Raw genomic sequence first — 16,294 nt, 5'->3', positions numbered from 1 at the left:
GATCACTTGAGGTCAGAAGTTGGAGACCAGCCTGGCCAACATGGTGAAACCCCATCTTTACTAAAAATATAGAAATTAGCCAGGCGTGATGGCACATGCCTGTGATTCCAGCTACTCAGGAGGCTGGGGTATGAGAATTGCTTGAACCCAGGAGGTGGAGATTGCAGTGAGCTGAGATCGCGCCATTGCACTCTTAACTTGGGTGACAAAGTGAGACTCTGTCTCAAAAAAAAAAAAAGGAATTTCTTGAAAATAAATTGTAATTTCTTTCCAGTTGAATAGGAAAGCAGTGAGAATTCTCATGCTTATGACTTATAATTTTATCTTTTTAATAATATCTCTGTAATCTAGAAGATGTCTTGATACACATTTTTTTAACCTAAAAATGTTATAGTAATGTGATTAGATGAGCCAACCCCTGCCCCTCTCTCCCCCCAAAAAAAGAAAATTGACTTGAGAATGTCACTTTTAATTTGGAGCCTGTGTATCTTTTGAAATGCCATAATTTTTCATTCCCTTTCTTACCTCCATTATATTAATAAAATGGACATCACTTTTTTTTCCTCTTTTTTCCTTTCCATTTCCAATTTTAGGTAGGGCTAGAGAAAATAGCAACGGAGGACACGAGGCTAATTTATATGACAACTGGAGTCCTGCTTCAGAAAGTAGTTAGTGCCAAGAGTTTGATGGAATTCACACATATCATCATTGATGAAGTAAGTAATGTCATCTACTTATAAAGGTCATATTTATCTCTCTTAAAAAAACTCTCTTAGAGTATTGTGAACCCTGTCTTTGTGCCTGTCTCAGCTTTCTTTGTTTTTTCCTTCCCCTTTACTTTCTGGACTTTTCTCAGTAAGGATGGAATTTTTTTTTTTTTTTTTTACTTTGTTTATATTTTAAACATGAGTTTTTTGGTGGGGAATGTTGGGTTTGAACAACTTTCCCAGGAACTTTGGAAATGGTTCTTCCTCAAACTCTTGTGTTTTAAACCTTATCAGTAATTCTGTTTGGGAAGCTTGGCTTATTTCTAGAGGAATTAGACACATCAGCAAATAAATAGGATTTGTGAGAGGTTGTGAGATGAGGCTAGAGTGTTTAATAGAATCTGAAATCAAACTATTTGGGCAACTGGCTCATGCCTGTAATCCCAATACTCTGGGAGGCCAAGGTGAATGGATCAGTTGAGGTCAGGAGTTCGAGACCAGCCTGGCCAACATGGTGAAACCCCATCTCTATTAAAAATACAAAAATAAAAAAAAGATTAGCTGGGTGTGGTAGCACACTCCTATAGTCCCAGCTACTTGAGAGGCTGAGGTGGGAGAATAACTTGAACCTGGGAGGTGGAGGTTGCAGTGAGCTGAGTTTGCGCCACTGCCCTTCAGCCTGGGCAATAGAGCGAGACTGTCTCAAAACAACAATAGCAACCAAAAGGATAAACCCATTTGGGCAACTGTTTAGAGTAGTGTCTCCCTACTCTATTTTGATGCGTGGGACAACTAATAATACAACATGTACTCCAGGTAGAGCTGAGTCAGTGCGTTTGTGATCGTATGTACAGACACTTGGTTTTAAATTATTATAGGGCATTTCGTGGGACAGTAGGAGAGGGTGAAAATGATCAACTGTTTCTTACAAAATAGGGTAATATATAATACGGTTCAGAATTTTCTTTTATGACTTATGGCAGTTTTTAATATCTTTATAGTAGGTAGAGATCAAATTCAGATTTAATAGATAATATGCCAAAAGATGACATTATGAAGGTTATAACAGTTTTTCATTGGGCTTTTTAGTATAATTGAGCCCACTTTACATGAAAGGAAACTAAAGTTTAAGAAAGTTCAGCACTTAGGCCACAAGTAATCAGTGATGTTGCTGGGTTCATCCCTGGGTAGTTGACTCTAGAGCCTGTGCTGCTAGTGCCTGAATTTATTTTCTGTGTGTCTGACATATTTCTCTGCCTACGTGGCCTTTGCACACACATACTTGAATGACACAGATGAATCAATCAATACTGTGTTATTGACTATATCCTTTTCTCAAGCTCTGCCATAATAGCTGAGCAAAAGTTAGCTCTTCTCTTCAAGAGCTTGCCCTACCGGGGAGTGGTAACCCACAGAAGACTATCGCGCCATTCCGACAACTTCCTGCTCTGCCTTTGTCCAGTGCGGTGTCAGCACCTAGTAGATGCCCCAGGGATTATTTGCTTCATAAATGAATGGACTGGATTCAACTACCTGAAGTTTTAGGTTTACATATAGTATCGTTTGCATTATCTGGGATTATTTGAATTTCAAAATAAATACAAGAACAAACGTTGAAGATGACCAGCCAGTTTCAAATGGAATAATGTTTTTAATTTTCCAGCTCTTAAGAATAAACTAGCTTTAGGCATATCATTCATTCGATAAACATTTGTTTGAGTACTGCTATGGAAAAGGTGCCTCCTAAGGGGCTGAGGTTATAAAAATGAGTACTGGGGAGACACATCTGCTGATGTGTGCGTGTTTATGTGTTAGAAAGGCTGGTGCAGGGAACCTGGAGCCAGTGGGCCACCGGGCAGAGGGGAGATGATGGGTGTATAAACTCAGGAGAGACTGCCACAAGCTGAGGAGAGCTCACTTTGCTGATGATAGCCTTGATTTTTCTTCTCAAGTAAAAGAGAGGATGTTTGTGCTGAGGAAGCGTTCTGAAGTCAAGGGACAGCACGAGATTTATGATGGTATTAAATACCTTTCAGCTGCTGATTTTTGTTTTTCTTTTCTCTATGCTACTTCTTAGACATCTCCTTCAGTGGGAAGTTCAGAAGATAGTGGGGTCTGGAATAGAATTAGAATTACTTACAGACTAAATCCTTTCACCTCTTACACTGAGGAAAGGAGAACTCCCTCTTTGAAACTTAATAATTATCTCTCCACTTCGGCCGAGAAATGTCACAGAATAGAATCTTACTGTCCCCTTGTACATTGACATTTCCTAAGTTCTAGAGTAACTGGCTTCTTTAGAAAAATAGGCTGCCTAGCCCTTGGGTGCTAGCTGGTTCTGGGGTGGGGCGGGGTTGGGGGACTGTGGATCCTGGGATGGTTCTGACTGAGGTCTCTGTCTGCGAGGGCTGCAAGGTCTGTCTGAGGTCTGTCTGAGGTGCTGCCTCCCCGACTGCTGTCCCCGAGTGTCAGCACCACTGACCTTGGGTCCTAACCTTGCTCTGGTTTACCTGATTGTGACTGACCCAGCTTTTCCAGGACCAGCCCTTGCCCACCCTTGTGAACTGCAGTTATGCACATTGTGGAATGTGTCCTGTAGGGGTCACATGGCTCCCGGTCAGTGTTAGACTAGCACGTCTTTGACCCTGTGCTTGCTTGCTGAGATGACAGTGTACCTGCAGACCTGGCAGGGGTTGTGGCAAGCAGGGGCCGTGGGAGGCTGGCCCAGTGGTTCTCTGTGCTTGAGGTAGGTGGAGAGGCTTCTGGTTGTCACAGCAACCTTGGGCACAGTTGGCAGTAAATGAGCAGGGGTGAGGGTGCCGAACATTACTCTGCCTTCTCCCGGGGGGCCTAAGGAGAAACACTGGAGGCTGTGACTGAGTGGGTGGTCTGTGGTCTGTTGGCCGATGCTCTTTGCTTCCCCTTAACCAGGAGTTATACCAGCCCCCTGAGGAACTGCATTTAGCAGAGACAACTGGTTTAGTCCCCATTCCCCCAGGGGTGCCTTTCTGTCAGCAGTGATGTGTGTTGCCTGATGTCATGTGGGGGTGCCCCCTTTTTTATTTTGTAGGTACACGAACGAACAGAAGAAATGGATTTCCTGCTGTTGGTAGTCCGCAAACTCTTAAGAACAAATTCACGTTTTGTGAAGGTAAATTTGATTTCGTGAGTAACAGACTTATTTAGGGGTAAGACTTATTGTTGAGTTTTGTTTCTCTCTATAGTCCCTTGGTGTCTATAGAGGATTCTGGGACCCCCGACAGATACTGAAGTCTGAGGACCCTCAAGTGCCTTCCATGAAACGGCACAGTAAAGTATTTGCATGTCGCATGTCTCCCCATACGCCCCAAGTCACCCCAGGTTATCTCCAGTACTCACTATCATGTGAATAGTTGCTGTACTCTATTGTTTAAACTCATATTTTTGTTTTTTTCTGAATATTTTTGATTTTTAGTTGGTTGAATCTGCAAATGCAGAATCTGGATACAGAGGGCTGACTATATATATATTTTTTTGGGACGGAGTTTCGCTGTGCCGCCCAGGCTGGTGCAGTGGCGTGATCTTGGCTCACTGCAAGCTCCGCCTCCCAGGTTCATGCCATTCTCCTGCCTCAGCCTCCCGAGTAGCTGGGACTACAGACACCCGCCACCACACCTGGCTAATTTTTTGTATTTTTAGTAGAGATGGGGTTTCACCGTGTTAGCCAGGATGGTCTCGATCTCCTGACCTCGTGATCCACCCGCCTCGGCCTCCTAAAGTGCTTGGATTACAGATGTGAGCCACCGTGCCCAGTCTAGGGCTGTTCGTTTGTTTGTTTGTTTATTTAGAGATGGAGTCTCACTCTGTTGCCCAGGTTGGAGTGCAGTGGTGCGATCTCAGCTCACTGCAACCTCTGCCTCCCAGGTTCAAGCAATTCTCGTGCCTCAACCTCCTGAGTAGCTGGGACTACAGGCACCTGCCACCAGGCCAGGCTAATTTTTTTGGGTATTTTTTGGTATAGATGGGGTTTTGCACCAGGCTGGTCTCGAACTCCTGACCTCAAGTGATTTGCCTGCTTTGGCCTTCCAAAGTGCTGTGATTACAGGTGTGAGCCACTGCATGTGGCCGGGCTGACTGTATTTTAATAGAAATATTTGAAACTGATGACTCTTAAAATTCATGATCATGTGTAGGACACCAGATCTTGCCAGGAAGCGGACTAAAGGGAATTCTTTTATGATCAGAGTATGGATACTTTTTGGTTATTACGTTGCCTTAAATTCTCATATTTTCTCCAGGCTGCAGAAAATGGTCTAATAGTAGTTAACTATAATGACATGCTGGGTTTTGAGCTTTGCTTTTGGTTAAGTACCTTAATTTAAAGTTATGTGAATGAAGCTGGGTGGTACAGTGGCTCACACCTGTAATCCCAGCAGTTTGCGGGGGCAAAGATGGGCAGACTGTTTGAGCCCAAGGAGTTCAAGACCAGCCTGGCTAAATCCCATCTCTACAAAAAATGCAAAAATTAGCTGGGCATAGTGGTGTGTGTCTGTGGTCCCAGCTACTCGGGAGGCTGATGGAGAATTGCTTGAGCCTGGGAGGTCCAGGCTGCAGTGAGCTGTGATTGTGCCACTCTACTCCAGCCTGGGTAACAGATGAGACCCTGTCTCAAAAACTAGCCAGGCATGGTGGTGGGTGCCTATAATCCCAGCTACTCGGGAGGCTGAGGCAGGAGAATTGCTTGAAGCCGGGAGGCGGAGGTTGCAGTGAGCTGAGATTGTGCCACTGCACTCCAGCCTGGGCAACAGAGAGAGATTCCATTTCAAAAACAAAAACAAAAACAAAAACAAAACAAAAAGTAAGTGAGTTAATCTGCAATCCCTGGGTTCGAAATAGCACCAAAGTGCATTAAAGTTTGAGAACAGAATATGTACTACTATTTGAGAGACGTAAGTTAAGTGAAGGTTGATGGGAATGATAAATATCATTTACTTCTTATTTGAACAAAAAGGAAGAAGGTGTGGACTAGGCCAAAATGGCAAAGGGTTTAGAATAATTGTGCAATCTAAACAAGTCGACTCATAGGTCAACCTTAACCCAGCTGTGCTAAGCAGAGGTCTGTGGGAAACAGCTTGATAAAAGGCCACATGGTTGGGATATTCAGTTATTCTGTGATGGAGCTGCTAAGGGATTTGCTGTTATTGGAAAACAGTTGCTTTCTAAACCATAAAGCATTTTGTCTTCAAGTGTTTATTTGTTGAGGAAAACATTTCTCTTTCTCTTTCCCATGTCCCCAAGTGGGGAAGCTTCTGCCTTAGAATGTTCATCTTTTCACGTGGTGGGTGCTGAATGAATGGAAGCTGACACTTGCAATCAGTTGTCTCATTGCTTGAGGTGATCATGAAATGAATGAGAGAGTTTGGCTATTTCAGTCCTTTTTGGAATCTTAACCAAGCTGTCATTGAAGATTATTCACATTGAGACCTTTCTTGAATGTAATTTAAGACACTTCTTTTTTACTCAAGTCGGAATAATGAGTTGGTTACACATTTTTTCAGTGGTAAAGAGACTTAAAGTGTTTATTGGGTTAAAAAAAACCCTACACCGATGGACATGGTGGTAAGGAATTTGGTACTCATAAGTTGTAAGAAATGGGTTGTCAGTTTCACTATGTTCATGAATTATTAGCAAATATATGAAGCAGCATATTTTCTTGATATAGAAACTTATATGGTACATGTAGTTGGGCCAAGAAATTAGACACTATATTCTAGATGGTTTCGTAAGAGGGTTTTAAAAAACTCTAAAAAAATCTTTATTAGCTTTTAAAGAGAGTGCCGTTGTCAAGGGGACCTGGGTGTGGGGCATGGGCACATGGGCTTTAAGGCCTCCCCTTACCTCTCCCGCCAACCTTTAGGTCCCTGTGGTTCCCCTGACCTGGCTTCCTCTCAGTGCTTCCTCTATACCATCCTCCAGCCACTAACCTTGCTGTCACCTCTAGCTGACTGGATTCAGCTCAGGCCTACTCCAGACAGGCAGTTGTCTTGGGTGTCTGCTGACTTGTCTGTTTGGAGAAGAGGCAGAGGGCTGCAGGGGAGGGTGGGTGAGGGAGGCTGGTCGCCAGGCTGAGTCCTCCTTGCTCCTAGCATTCCAGGCTTGGCCTCTTGTTTGCAGGCTGCACTCAGTGTCCTGCAATTCACTAGCCTCATCGTTCCTTAAAACCCAGTTTAGAGATATTTATGGTGACTGGGGTGTGTCCCTTAAGAGCCACTCTTCCACTCCAAGTGGCTTCTCAGAGCATTCTTTTTAACTTCAGACCATCTCTTCTCAAAATGAGTTTTAGTCTGTACAGTTTTTACCATTTGTATCTCATTCTAAAGGGGAAAATACAGATGTTTTCTTTACTCGATAACTGCAACAACAATGCTTATATGAAATGTTTACTTTTTGGCTGGGTGCGGTGGCTCACGCCTGTAATCCCAGCACTTTGGGAGGCCAAGATGGGCAGATCGCTTGAGCTCACAAGTTTGAGACCAGGCTTTGGGCAACATGGCGAAACCTCGCCTCTACGAAGTCCTAGCTACCTGGGCGGCTGAGGTGAGAGGATCACTGAAGCCCAGGAGGCTGAGGTTGCAGTGAGCTGACATCACGCCACTGCACTCCAGCCTGGGCGATAGAGCCAGAACTTGTCTCAAAAAATAAAAAAAATTTACTTTTTGGCTAGGATTTCCATTTCGATAACTCTACTTGAGATGTACAGTAGGTGGTGAGCAGCCAGCCGGACTGCTGTGCCCACTCACCACATAGCATTGTGGAGACTGCTGAGCTGGGAGATCCTCCGTAATCAGCCACCTTCTCCAGGCACATCTTGTGCTGTATGCACTGCCCCTGTCATTCATGGCTGAGTTTATTAAGGATATCATTTCATATTTGCTTTTTGACAAAACTGAAAGCTGCAGTCAGTCATCTTGCCCCAGTCTGGGGTTGTTCCTCTGCTACTGCACCACTGTTGTCCTGGGACTTCTCCAGTTTCTTGAGTTGGAGCTAGAGTTTTCTAGATCCCCTGTCTTCTTTGCTGGTTTACTCTGTCATTTCTCTGGAACACATCATAGAGTAACTTATTCTTTTTAATTTATTTTTAAATTTTGTTTTAAAAACAGGATCTTGCTCTGTTGCCCAGGCTAGAGTGCAGTGGTGTGATCATAGATCACCGCAGCCCCGACCTCCTTGGCTCCAGTGATCCTCCCACTTCAGTCTCTTGAGTAGCTGGGACTACAAGAGGGCACCATCATGCCCAGCTGTTTTTAAAGTTTTTGTAGTGATGGAGTCTTACTATGTTGCCCAGGCTGGTTTTAAACTCTTGGTCCAAGATTATAGGCATGAGCCATGGCACCTGGCCTTACTCTTTTTTTTAAATTTATTTTTAATTTATTATTACTATTTTTTTTTGTAGAGGCAGTGGTCTCCTGTTGTTGCTCAGGCTGGTCTTGTACTCCTGGGCTCAAGTGTCCTCCCACCTCAGCCTCCAAAGTGCTGGGATTATAGGTGTGAGCCACAGTGTCTTTATTTGCCTGGGCCATATTCTTTTTTAAAATTAGTCTCCTGATGTGAAGTTTTCTTTCAGATAAATGATTTTAATTTACCCTTATTGGAGATAAAATTTATCACTTGATAAGGTACTTGAAGAGAAATGGTAAAAGTTGGTATCTCTGATTAAACTACAATAATTACACTAGCGATTAAATCAAGGTGGTCTCTTTAAAGTCTCAAAAGTTGTTAAATAAGGAATGAAGCAGAAGAAAAGCCTGTAATTTTAGAAGTATTTAATTTGGTTATTATTCTCACTGTTTTATTTTAATGTTTTCTCTTACTCTGTAGGTAGTCCTGATGTCGGCTACCATCAACTGTAAAGAGTTTGCAGACTACTTTGCCGTTCCTGTTCAAAACAAGATGAATCCTGCATATATTTTTGAAGTGGAAGGCAAGCCCCATTCAGTTGAAGAGTATTATCTTAATGATTTGGGGCACATTCATCATAGCAAGGTATGTTGGAATGCATTGTTTCTTTTATAGTGAGTGTACTTTTTTTTTTTTGTGTGGTATTTTTGGTAGAGACGGGGTTTCACCGTGTTAGCCAGGATGGTCTTGATCTCCTGACCTTGTGATCTGCCCGCCTCCACCTCCCAATAGTGAGCATACTTTTGTATTTGATCAAACCTGCATTCATCACTTATGATTGTAAGGCCCTGCGAAAACATGATTATTTTAAAATTGATGCATACTACATGTACATATTTATGGGGTATAGTGTGGTATTTTGATACATAGGTATAATGTGTCATGATCAAATCAAGGTAATTAGCAAATCCATCATCTCCAACATTTATCATTGTTAATTATCATTAACATTTATCTTTGTGGTAGGAACATTTAAAATCCTCTCTTCTAGCTATTTGAAAATAAACGATAAGTTGTTGTCAACTGTAGTCACCCCACGGTGCTCTAGAACACGAAAACTGGGCGTAGTGGTGGGCGTCTGTAGTTCCAGTCACAGTGGGACCCTCATCTCTTTTTAAAAAGGACGCTAGAAGTTGTTTCTTATCTAGCTATAATTTTGTGTCCATTAACCAACCTCTTCCTATTTCCTCCCCTTCCCAGTCTCTAGTAACTTCTTTTCTACTCTCTACTTCTGTAGCATCCACATTTGAATGAGAATGTATGGTATTTATCTTTCTGTGCCTGAATTATTTCACCAACTTCACTCAGCCATGTTGCCCAGAATGGTAGGATTTCATTCTTTTTTCATGGCTTTATTTAATTGTGTATATATACTAAATTTTCTTTATCCGTTCATTTCTTGATGTACACCTAGGTTGATGCTGCAGTAAACGTGAGAGTGGAGCTGTCTCTTCAGCATATTGTTTTTCTTTCCTTTGGATATATACCCAGTAGTCGGATGGCTGGGCCATATGGTCGTTCTGTTTTTAGTTTTTTGAGGATCCTCCATACTGTTTTCCATAAAGGCTATACGAATTTACATTCCTACCCACAGTATACAAGAGTTCCCCTTTCTTTGCATTTTTGTCAGCATTTGTCGTATTTTGTCTTTTATTTTTACTTATTTATTTTAGAGATAGGGTTTTGCTGTGTCACCCAGGCTGGAGTACAGTGGCACCATCATAGCTCACTGAAACCTTGAAGTCCTGAGCTCAAGCAGTCCTCCTGCCTCAGCCTCCCAAAGTGCTGGGATTACACGTGTGAACCACTGCACCCAGCCTTTGTCTTTTGATAATAGCTATTCTGGCACATGTGAGATAATATCTCAGTATGGTTTGGATTTGCGTTTCCATGACAATTAGTGATACTGAGCATTTTTTCATGTATTAGCCAGTAGTATGTCTTCTGTTTAGAAATGTCTTTTCAGATAAATTATTTGCCCATTAAAAAAATTGGATTGTTTGGGCCGGGCACAGTGGCTCACACCTGTAATCCCAGCACTTTGGGAGGCTGAGGTGGGTGGATCACGCGGTCAGGAGATCGAGACCATCCTGGCTAACACGGTGAAACCCCGTCTCTACTAAAAAATACAAAAAAATTAGCCGGGCGTGGTGGCAGGCGCCTATGGTCCCAGCTAGTTGGGAGTCTGAGGCAGGAGAATGGCGTGAACCCGAGAGGCAGAGCTTGCAGTGAGTCAAGATTGTGCCACTGCACTCCATCTCAAAAAAAAAAAAAAAAAAAAAAAAAAAATTGGATTGTTTTTGCTGTTGAGCTCCTTGTATATTCTGGGTATTAGTCCCTTGTCAAATGAATAGTTTGCAAATGTTTCCCCCCATTTTGCAGATTGTCTCTTCACTCAGTTGATTGCTTCTTTTTTGTTTGTTTTTTTTTTTGTTTTTGCTGTGCAGAAGCTTGGTAGTTTGATATAATCTCATTTGTCTACTTTTGCTGTCTGTGCTTTTGAGGTCTTAGCCATAAAATCTTTGTACAGATGTCCTGAAACATTTTCCGTATGTTTTCTTCTGGTAGCTTCATAGTTTCAGGATTTAGTTTAAGTCTTAAATCCATTTTGAGTTGATTTTTGTGTATGTTGAGAGAGAGGGGTTTAGTTTTATTTTTCTGCATCTGGATATCCAGTGTTCCCAGCACCATTTATTGAAGAGACTGTTCTTTCCTCAGTGAATGTTCTTGATGCCTTTCTTAAAAATCAGTTGGCTATTAATATGTGATTTTGTTTCTGGGTTCTTTATTCTGCTCCATTGATCATCTGTGTGTCTGTTTTTATGCCAATATCATGCTGTTTTGGTTACGTTGTGGTGTATTTTGAAGTCAGGTAATGTGATGTCTCCTGCTTTGTTCTCTTTGCTCAGGATTGCTTTGGCTTGTGAGATCTTTTGTGGTTCCATATGAATTTTAGGATTTTTTTTTTCATTTCTGTGAAGAATGTCATTGGTATTTTGATTGGAATTGTATGAATCTTACATCGCTTTGGGTAGTATAGTCATTTTAATAGTATAAATTCTTCCAATTCATGGCCAGGCACAGTGGCTCACACTTGTAATCTCAGCACTTTGGGAGGCCAAGGTGGGCTGATCACTTGAGCCCAGGAGTTTGAGACTGGCCTGGGCATCATAGTGAGATGCTGTCTCTACAAAAATTAAAAACATTATAATAGCTAGGCACGGTGGCATATTCCTGCAGTCTCAACTACTTGGAAGGCTAAGGCAGAAGGATCCCTTGAGCCTGGGAATTCAAGGTTGCAGTGAGGCATGATTGTGCCACTGCATTCCAGCCTGAGCAACAGAACAAGACCTTAATTAGTGAATCAGTCAGTCAGTCATCTATTCTTCCGATTCATGAACATGGGATGTCTTTTCAGTTTGTTTGTGTCATCTTCAATTGCTTTAATCAGTATTTTGTAGTTTTCATTATAGAGATTCTTTACATTGTTGGTTAAATTTATTCCTAGGTACTATTTTTCACAGCTATTGTAAATAGGATTACTTTCTTGATTTATTTTTCAGATAGTTTGTTGTTGGTGTGTAGAAATGCTAGTGATTCTAGGCTGGGCGCGGTGACCCACGCCTGTAAACCCAGCACTTTGGGAGGCTGAGGCAGGCAGATCACGAGGTCAGGAGATCGAGACCATCCTGGCGAACACTGTGAAACCCTGTAAATTAGCTGGGCATGGTGGCGGGCGCCTATAGTCCCAGCTACTCAGAGGCTGACGCAGGAGAATGGCGTGAACCCGGGGGACGGAGTTTGCAGTGAGCGGAGATGGCGCCACTGCACTCCAGCCTGGGTGACAGAGCAAGACTCCATCTCAAAAAAAAAAAAAAAAAAAAAAAAGAAGAAAAAGAAATGCTACTGATTCTTAATGTTGATCTTGCAACTTAACTGAATTGATCAGTTTTTGGGTGGTGTCTTCAGATTTCTCTCTCTCTCTCTCTTTTTTTTTTTTTCTCGTTGGGACAGGGTCTTACTCTGTTGCCCAAGCTGGAGTGCAGTGGCATGATCTCAGCTCACTGCAACATCTGTCTCCCAGGCTCAAGCAGTCCTCCCACTTCAGCTCCTTGAGTAGCTGGGACTATAGGCATGTGTCACCGCTCCTGGCTAATTTTTGTATGTTTTGTAGAGACAGGATCTCACTCCGTTGCCCCAGCTGGTTTCGAACTCCTGGGCTCATGTGATCTGCCCGCCTTGGCTTCCCGAAGTGCTGGGATTACAGGCATGAGCCACTGCACCTGGCCAGGTTGTTCTATGTATAAGACTATATTGTATGCAGAGAGACAACTTGACTTCCTCTGTTCTAATTTGGATGCCATTTATTTGTTTCTGTTGTCTTATTTCTCTGACTAGGACTTCCAGTACTATGTTGAAAAGAGTGGTGAGAGTGGACATTCTTGTCTTGTTCCAGCTCTTAGTATGACATTAGCTGTGGGTTTGTCATGTGTGGACTTTATTGTGTTGACGTATGTTCCTTCTATACCTAATTTGTCTAGAGTTTCATCATGAAAGAGTGTTGACTGTATTAGTCCATTTTCATACTGCTAATAAAGACATACCTGGGTAATTTATAAAGAAAAAGGGGTTTAATGGACTCACAGTTCCACATGGTTGGGGAGGCCTCACAATCATGGTGGAAGGCAAAGGAGGAGCAAAGCCATGTCTTACATGGTAGTAGGCAAGAGAGCCTGTGCAGGAGTACTGCCCTTTATTTTCTGGGAACTGGATTTATTTTCATAAATTGTGAACATAATAAATACATTGCATATCCCTGGCAAAATTATTGGTCCTGCTGAGGTTGTATATACCTACTGAGGTTGAAAAATAAAATGTCAGATTATGATCAGCTGTAAAATTATAGATTCATTTGGTGTGGGAATTAATTTCATTATAAATACAATTTTATTTTTATTAAACTTACATTTTCTAATATAAGTTGTATTTATCTAAACCTGAAGGAGGATTGTATTGTAATGGTAAATACTTGATAATATATTCTTAAGAAAGGTTGCATGTGATTTAAAACTATTTTCATATGGGTAATACATTTAGAGGGCTCAAAAGTCAGGTGTATTTCAACATATTCCCTTCCTACTGTTTTCCTCTCTCTGTCCAGCAATACTACCATGAAGAGGAAACCATTGTTACCAATTTCTTAAGAATCCTTTTACAATTTTTTATGCCTGTACGAGCAAATACGAATGTGTTTCTCTTTTCTCCTGAAACGGCAGCATTCTATGCTTATGTTACTTTTTTCACTTAAATTTTCAAATATTTTTTTTTTTTTTTTTTTTTTTGAGATGGAGTCTCACTCTGTCACCCAGGCTGGAGTGCAGTGGCACAATCTCGGCTCACTGCAAGGTCTGCCTCCCGGGTTCACACCATTCTCCTGCCTCAGCCTTCTGATTAGCTGGGACACAGGCACCAGCCACCACGCCCGGCTAATTTTTTTTTTTGTATTTTTAGTAGAGATGGGGTTTCACCGTGTTAGCCAGGATGATCTTGATCTCCTAATCTCATGGTCCACCCACCTTGGCCTCCCAAAGTGCTGGGATTACAGGCGTGAGCCACCGCGCCCGGCCTCAAATATTTTCATATCACTATATTGTTTTTTCTTCCTTGTTTAAGAGCTACGTGACATTCATTCATGTGTATTATATATACACCATTCTTTATTAACTAATATCTGATGTTTCTGGTCTCATTACAAATAGTGCTCCAGTGAGTAACCTTGCACACATATCATGTCACACATATGAAAGTGTATCTTGTAGGCCAGGGCTTCTCAGCCTCTGCACTATTGACATTTTGGGCCAGATAATTATTTGTGGTGGGGAAAGTCCTCTCCATTGTAGGATGTTTTGTAGCTTCCCTGCCTCCACCCAGTGGATGCAAATACCATCCTTCTCCGCCTTCCACTTAAGACAACCAAAAATGTTTCTAGACATTGCCACATGTCCCCTGGGGAGTAAAGCGCCTTTCTGTCAAGACCCCCTGTGTATACCTTTCTAGAATATTAATTTTTGAAAGTGGAATTGCTAGGTCAAAGGTTATATATGTTTGAAATTTTGATGGACACTGTCAAATGCTTTGTATAGGAGTTTAACTTTTGTTAAAAACGTCTGTGATGTTAAACACTAGTCTTTACTACAATGAGATGGCTGATAGGCTTCATTTACCATAAGAAGACATATTTTGTCAGATCTAATTATGTCAAAGGCAGGCCAGTGATGGCCAGTAAATGTAGCACTTTATTTTTCCAACTTTTTAAATGATGGTATTTCAAAAAAAAACAGAAAAGTTGAAAGAATTTTATAGTGAACACCTGTATGCCCATTACCTAGATTCTGTAGTTAAAATTTACTTAGTAACTCTTTAAAAAACCTACTAACTAAACTTCACTTTATTTGGTTTGACTGGTTTTTCCATAATGTCCTTCGTTCCGTGATCCCATCCAGGATGCTACGTTAGATTTGGTCGCCATGTTTCCTTAGGCTCCCCTTGGCTGTGGTAGTTTCTCAGACTTTCCTCGTTTTTTATGACTTTGACGATTTTGAAGAGTACTGGTCAGGTATTCTGTAGGACACCCTTATACTGGAATTCGACTGATGTTTTTCTCATGGTTAGACTGAGGTTATTGGTTTTAGGGAGGAAGACCACAGGCCGAGGTGCCATTTTTGTCACATATCAAGGGTATACACTATCAACATGATTTTGTTGTCTTTAAGTCTGTTGTCTTAAGTCTGTTTAATGTTTTTTTAATTAAAAAAATTTAAATTGTCAGCTAATAATTCATGGGGTACATAGTGATGTGATACATACAATGCATGGTGATGAGCTCTGTAACTAGCATGTCTATTGTATCAAACATGTGTGTGTGTGTGTGTGTTGGGAACATTCAGTAGCCTCCTATAGCTATTTGAAACTACGTATTATTGTTATCTATAGAACACTGGAGCTTCCTCCTCCTATCTAGCTCCTTTTGTATCCTTTAACAAATGTCCCTATTGCCTCCTTTCCCCTGCCCTTCCCAGCCTCTAGTATCTTCTGCTCTACTCTTTACTTCTATTAAATAAACTGTTTTTTAGCTTCCACATGAGAACATGTGGTGTTTAACTTTCTGTTCCTGGCTTATTTCACTTAACATAATGTCCTCCAGTTTCATCCATGTTGCTGCAAATGACAGGATTTCACAGTTTTTATGGCTGGATAATACTCCGTTGTGTATATATTCTCCATTTTCTTTCTCCATCTGTTGTACACCTAGGTTGATTCCATATCTTGGCTATTGTGAATAGCATTTAACACTGTTATGAAGGAATACCTCAGTCTGGGTAATTTATAAAAGAAAGAGGTTTATTTGGCTCACAGTTCTGCAGGCCGTACAAGAAACATGGCACTGGCTTCTGCTCAGGGAGCTGACGTGTACAGAGATCACATGGTGAGATTGGAAGAAGGTGGGTGTGCCAGGCTTTTTGTAACAATCAGCTATCAGGGAAACTCTGGTAGGAACTAATAACAATGAGAACTCAGTCTCCCCGTCAAGGGAGGGCATTAATCTATGAGGCATCCGCCCCCATGACCCACACACCTGCTATTAGGCCCCATCTCCAACACTGGAATCAAATGTCAACATGAGATTTGGAGGAGACAAACTATAGCACTGATGACGTAGATTTTAATCACTGGAAAGGCTGTGTTTGCCAGGTTTCTGCATTGTGCATTACTGCCTCCTTTCCACATTGTACTCTTGAGAAACAAGTAGCCAGGTGAGGCTCTATTCAAGGTAGGGAGGAGGTAGCACTTAGATTTACAACATTTAAACATTTTGCATTTTCTGACTCTTTTTTTTTTTTTTTTCTTCGAGATTGGGTCTTGCTCTGTTACCTAGGCTGGAGTGCAGTGGTGTGATCATAGCTCACTGTAACCTTGAACTCCTTGGCTCAAGAGATTCTCCCATCTCAGCCTTCCAAGCAGCTATAACTACAGATGCATACCACCATGACTGACTGACTAAATTTTTTTTGTGTGTGTGGAGATGGGGTCTTGCTCTGTTGCCCAGGCTAATCTTGAACTCCTGTCCTCAAGTGATCCTCTTGCCTTGG

At 41.8% G+C, this 16,294-nt stretch overlaps 2 protein-coding genes across 49 annotated transcripts in view; one reads left to right on the top strand and one right to left on the bottom strand.

Moving 5' to 3' along the window:
* Positions 1 to 16,294, bottom strand: part of ATP5MJ (ATP synthase membrane subunit j) — an 819,915-nt gene that overhangs the window by 56,117 nt on the left and 747,504 nt on the right. The window contains exon 1 of one of the 47 annotated variants that reach the window (XM_050798472.1): positions 2,959 to 2,962. The exons of the other annotated variants lie outside the window; for them this stretch is intronic. The gene's annotated coding sequence lies outside the window, so the exon portion shown is untranslated. Of the gene's footprint in view, positions 1 to 2,958; positions 2,963 to 16,294 lie in introns of those variants that run through there. 47 annotated transcript variants of the gene reach the window in all.
* TDRD9 (tudor domain containing 9) overlaps positions 1 to 16,294 on the top strand; it is a 127,485-nt gene that overhangs the window by 37,403 nt on the left and 73,788 nt on the right. For both annotated transcript variants that reach the window (XM_050798360.1, XM_050798361.1), the window contains 3 exons: positions 594 to 716; positions 3,778 to 3,858; positions 8,565 to 8,729. In XM_050798360.1, coding sequence (XP_050654317.1) covers positions 594 to 716; positions 3,778 to 3,858; positions 8,565 to 8,729 — 369 coding nt within the window. The remainder of the gene's footprint in view (positions 1 to 593; positions 717 to 3,777; positions 3,859 to 8,564; positions 8,730 to 16,294) is intronic.

The sequence above is a fragment of the Macaca thibetana genome, chromosome 7, assembly GCF_024542745.1.
Source record: "Macaca thibetana thibetana isolate TM-01 chromosome 7, ASM2454274v1, whole genome shotgun sequence".
Lineage (NCBI taxonomy): Eukaryota > Metazoa > Chordata > Mammalia > Primates > Cercopithecidae > Macaca > Macaca thibetana.
Note: the sequence above shows the minus strand (reverse complement) of the source record. Positions and strands in the feature narration are given on the sequence as shown.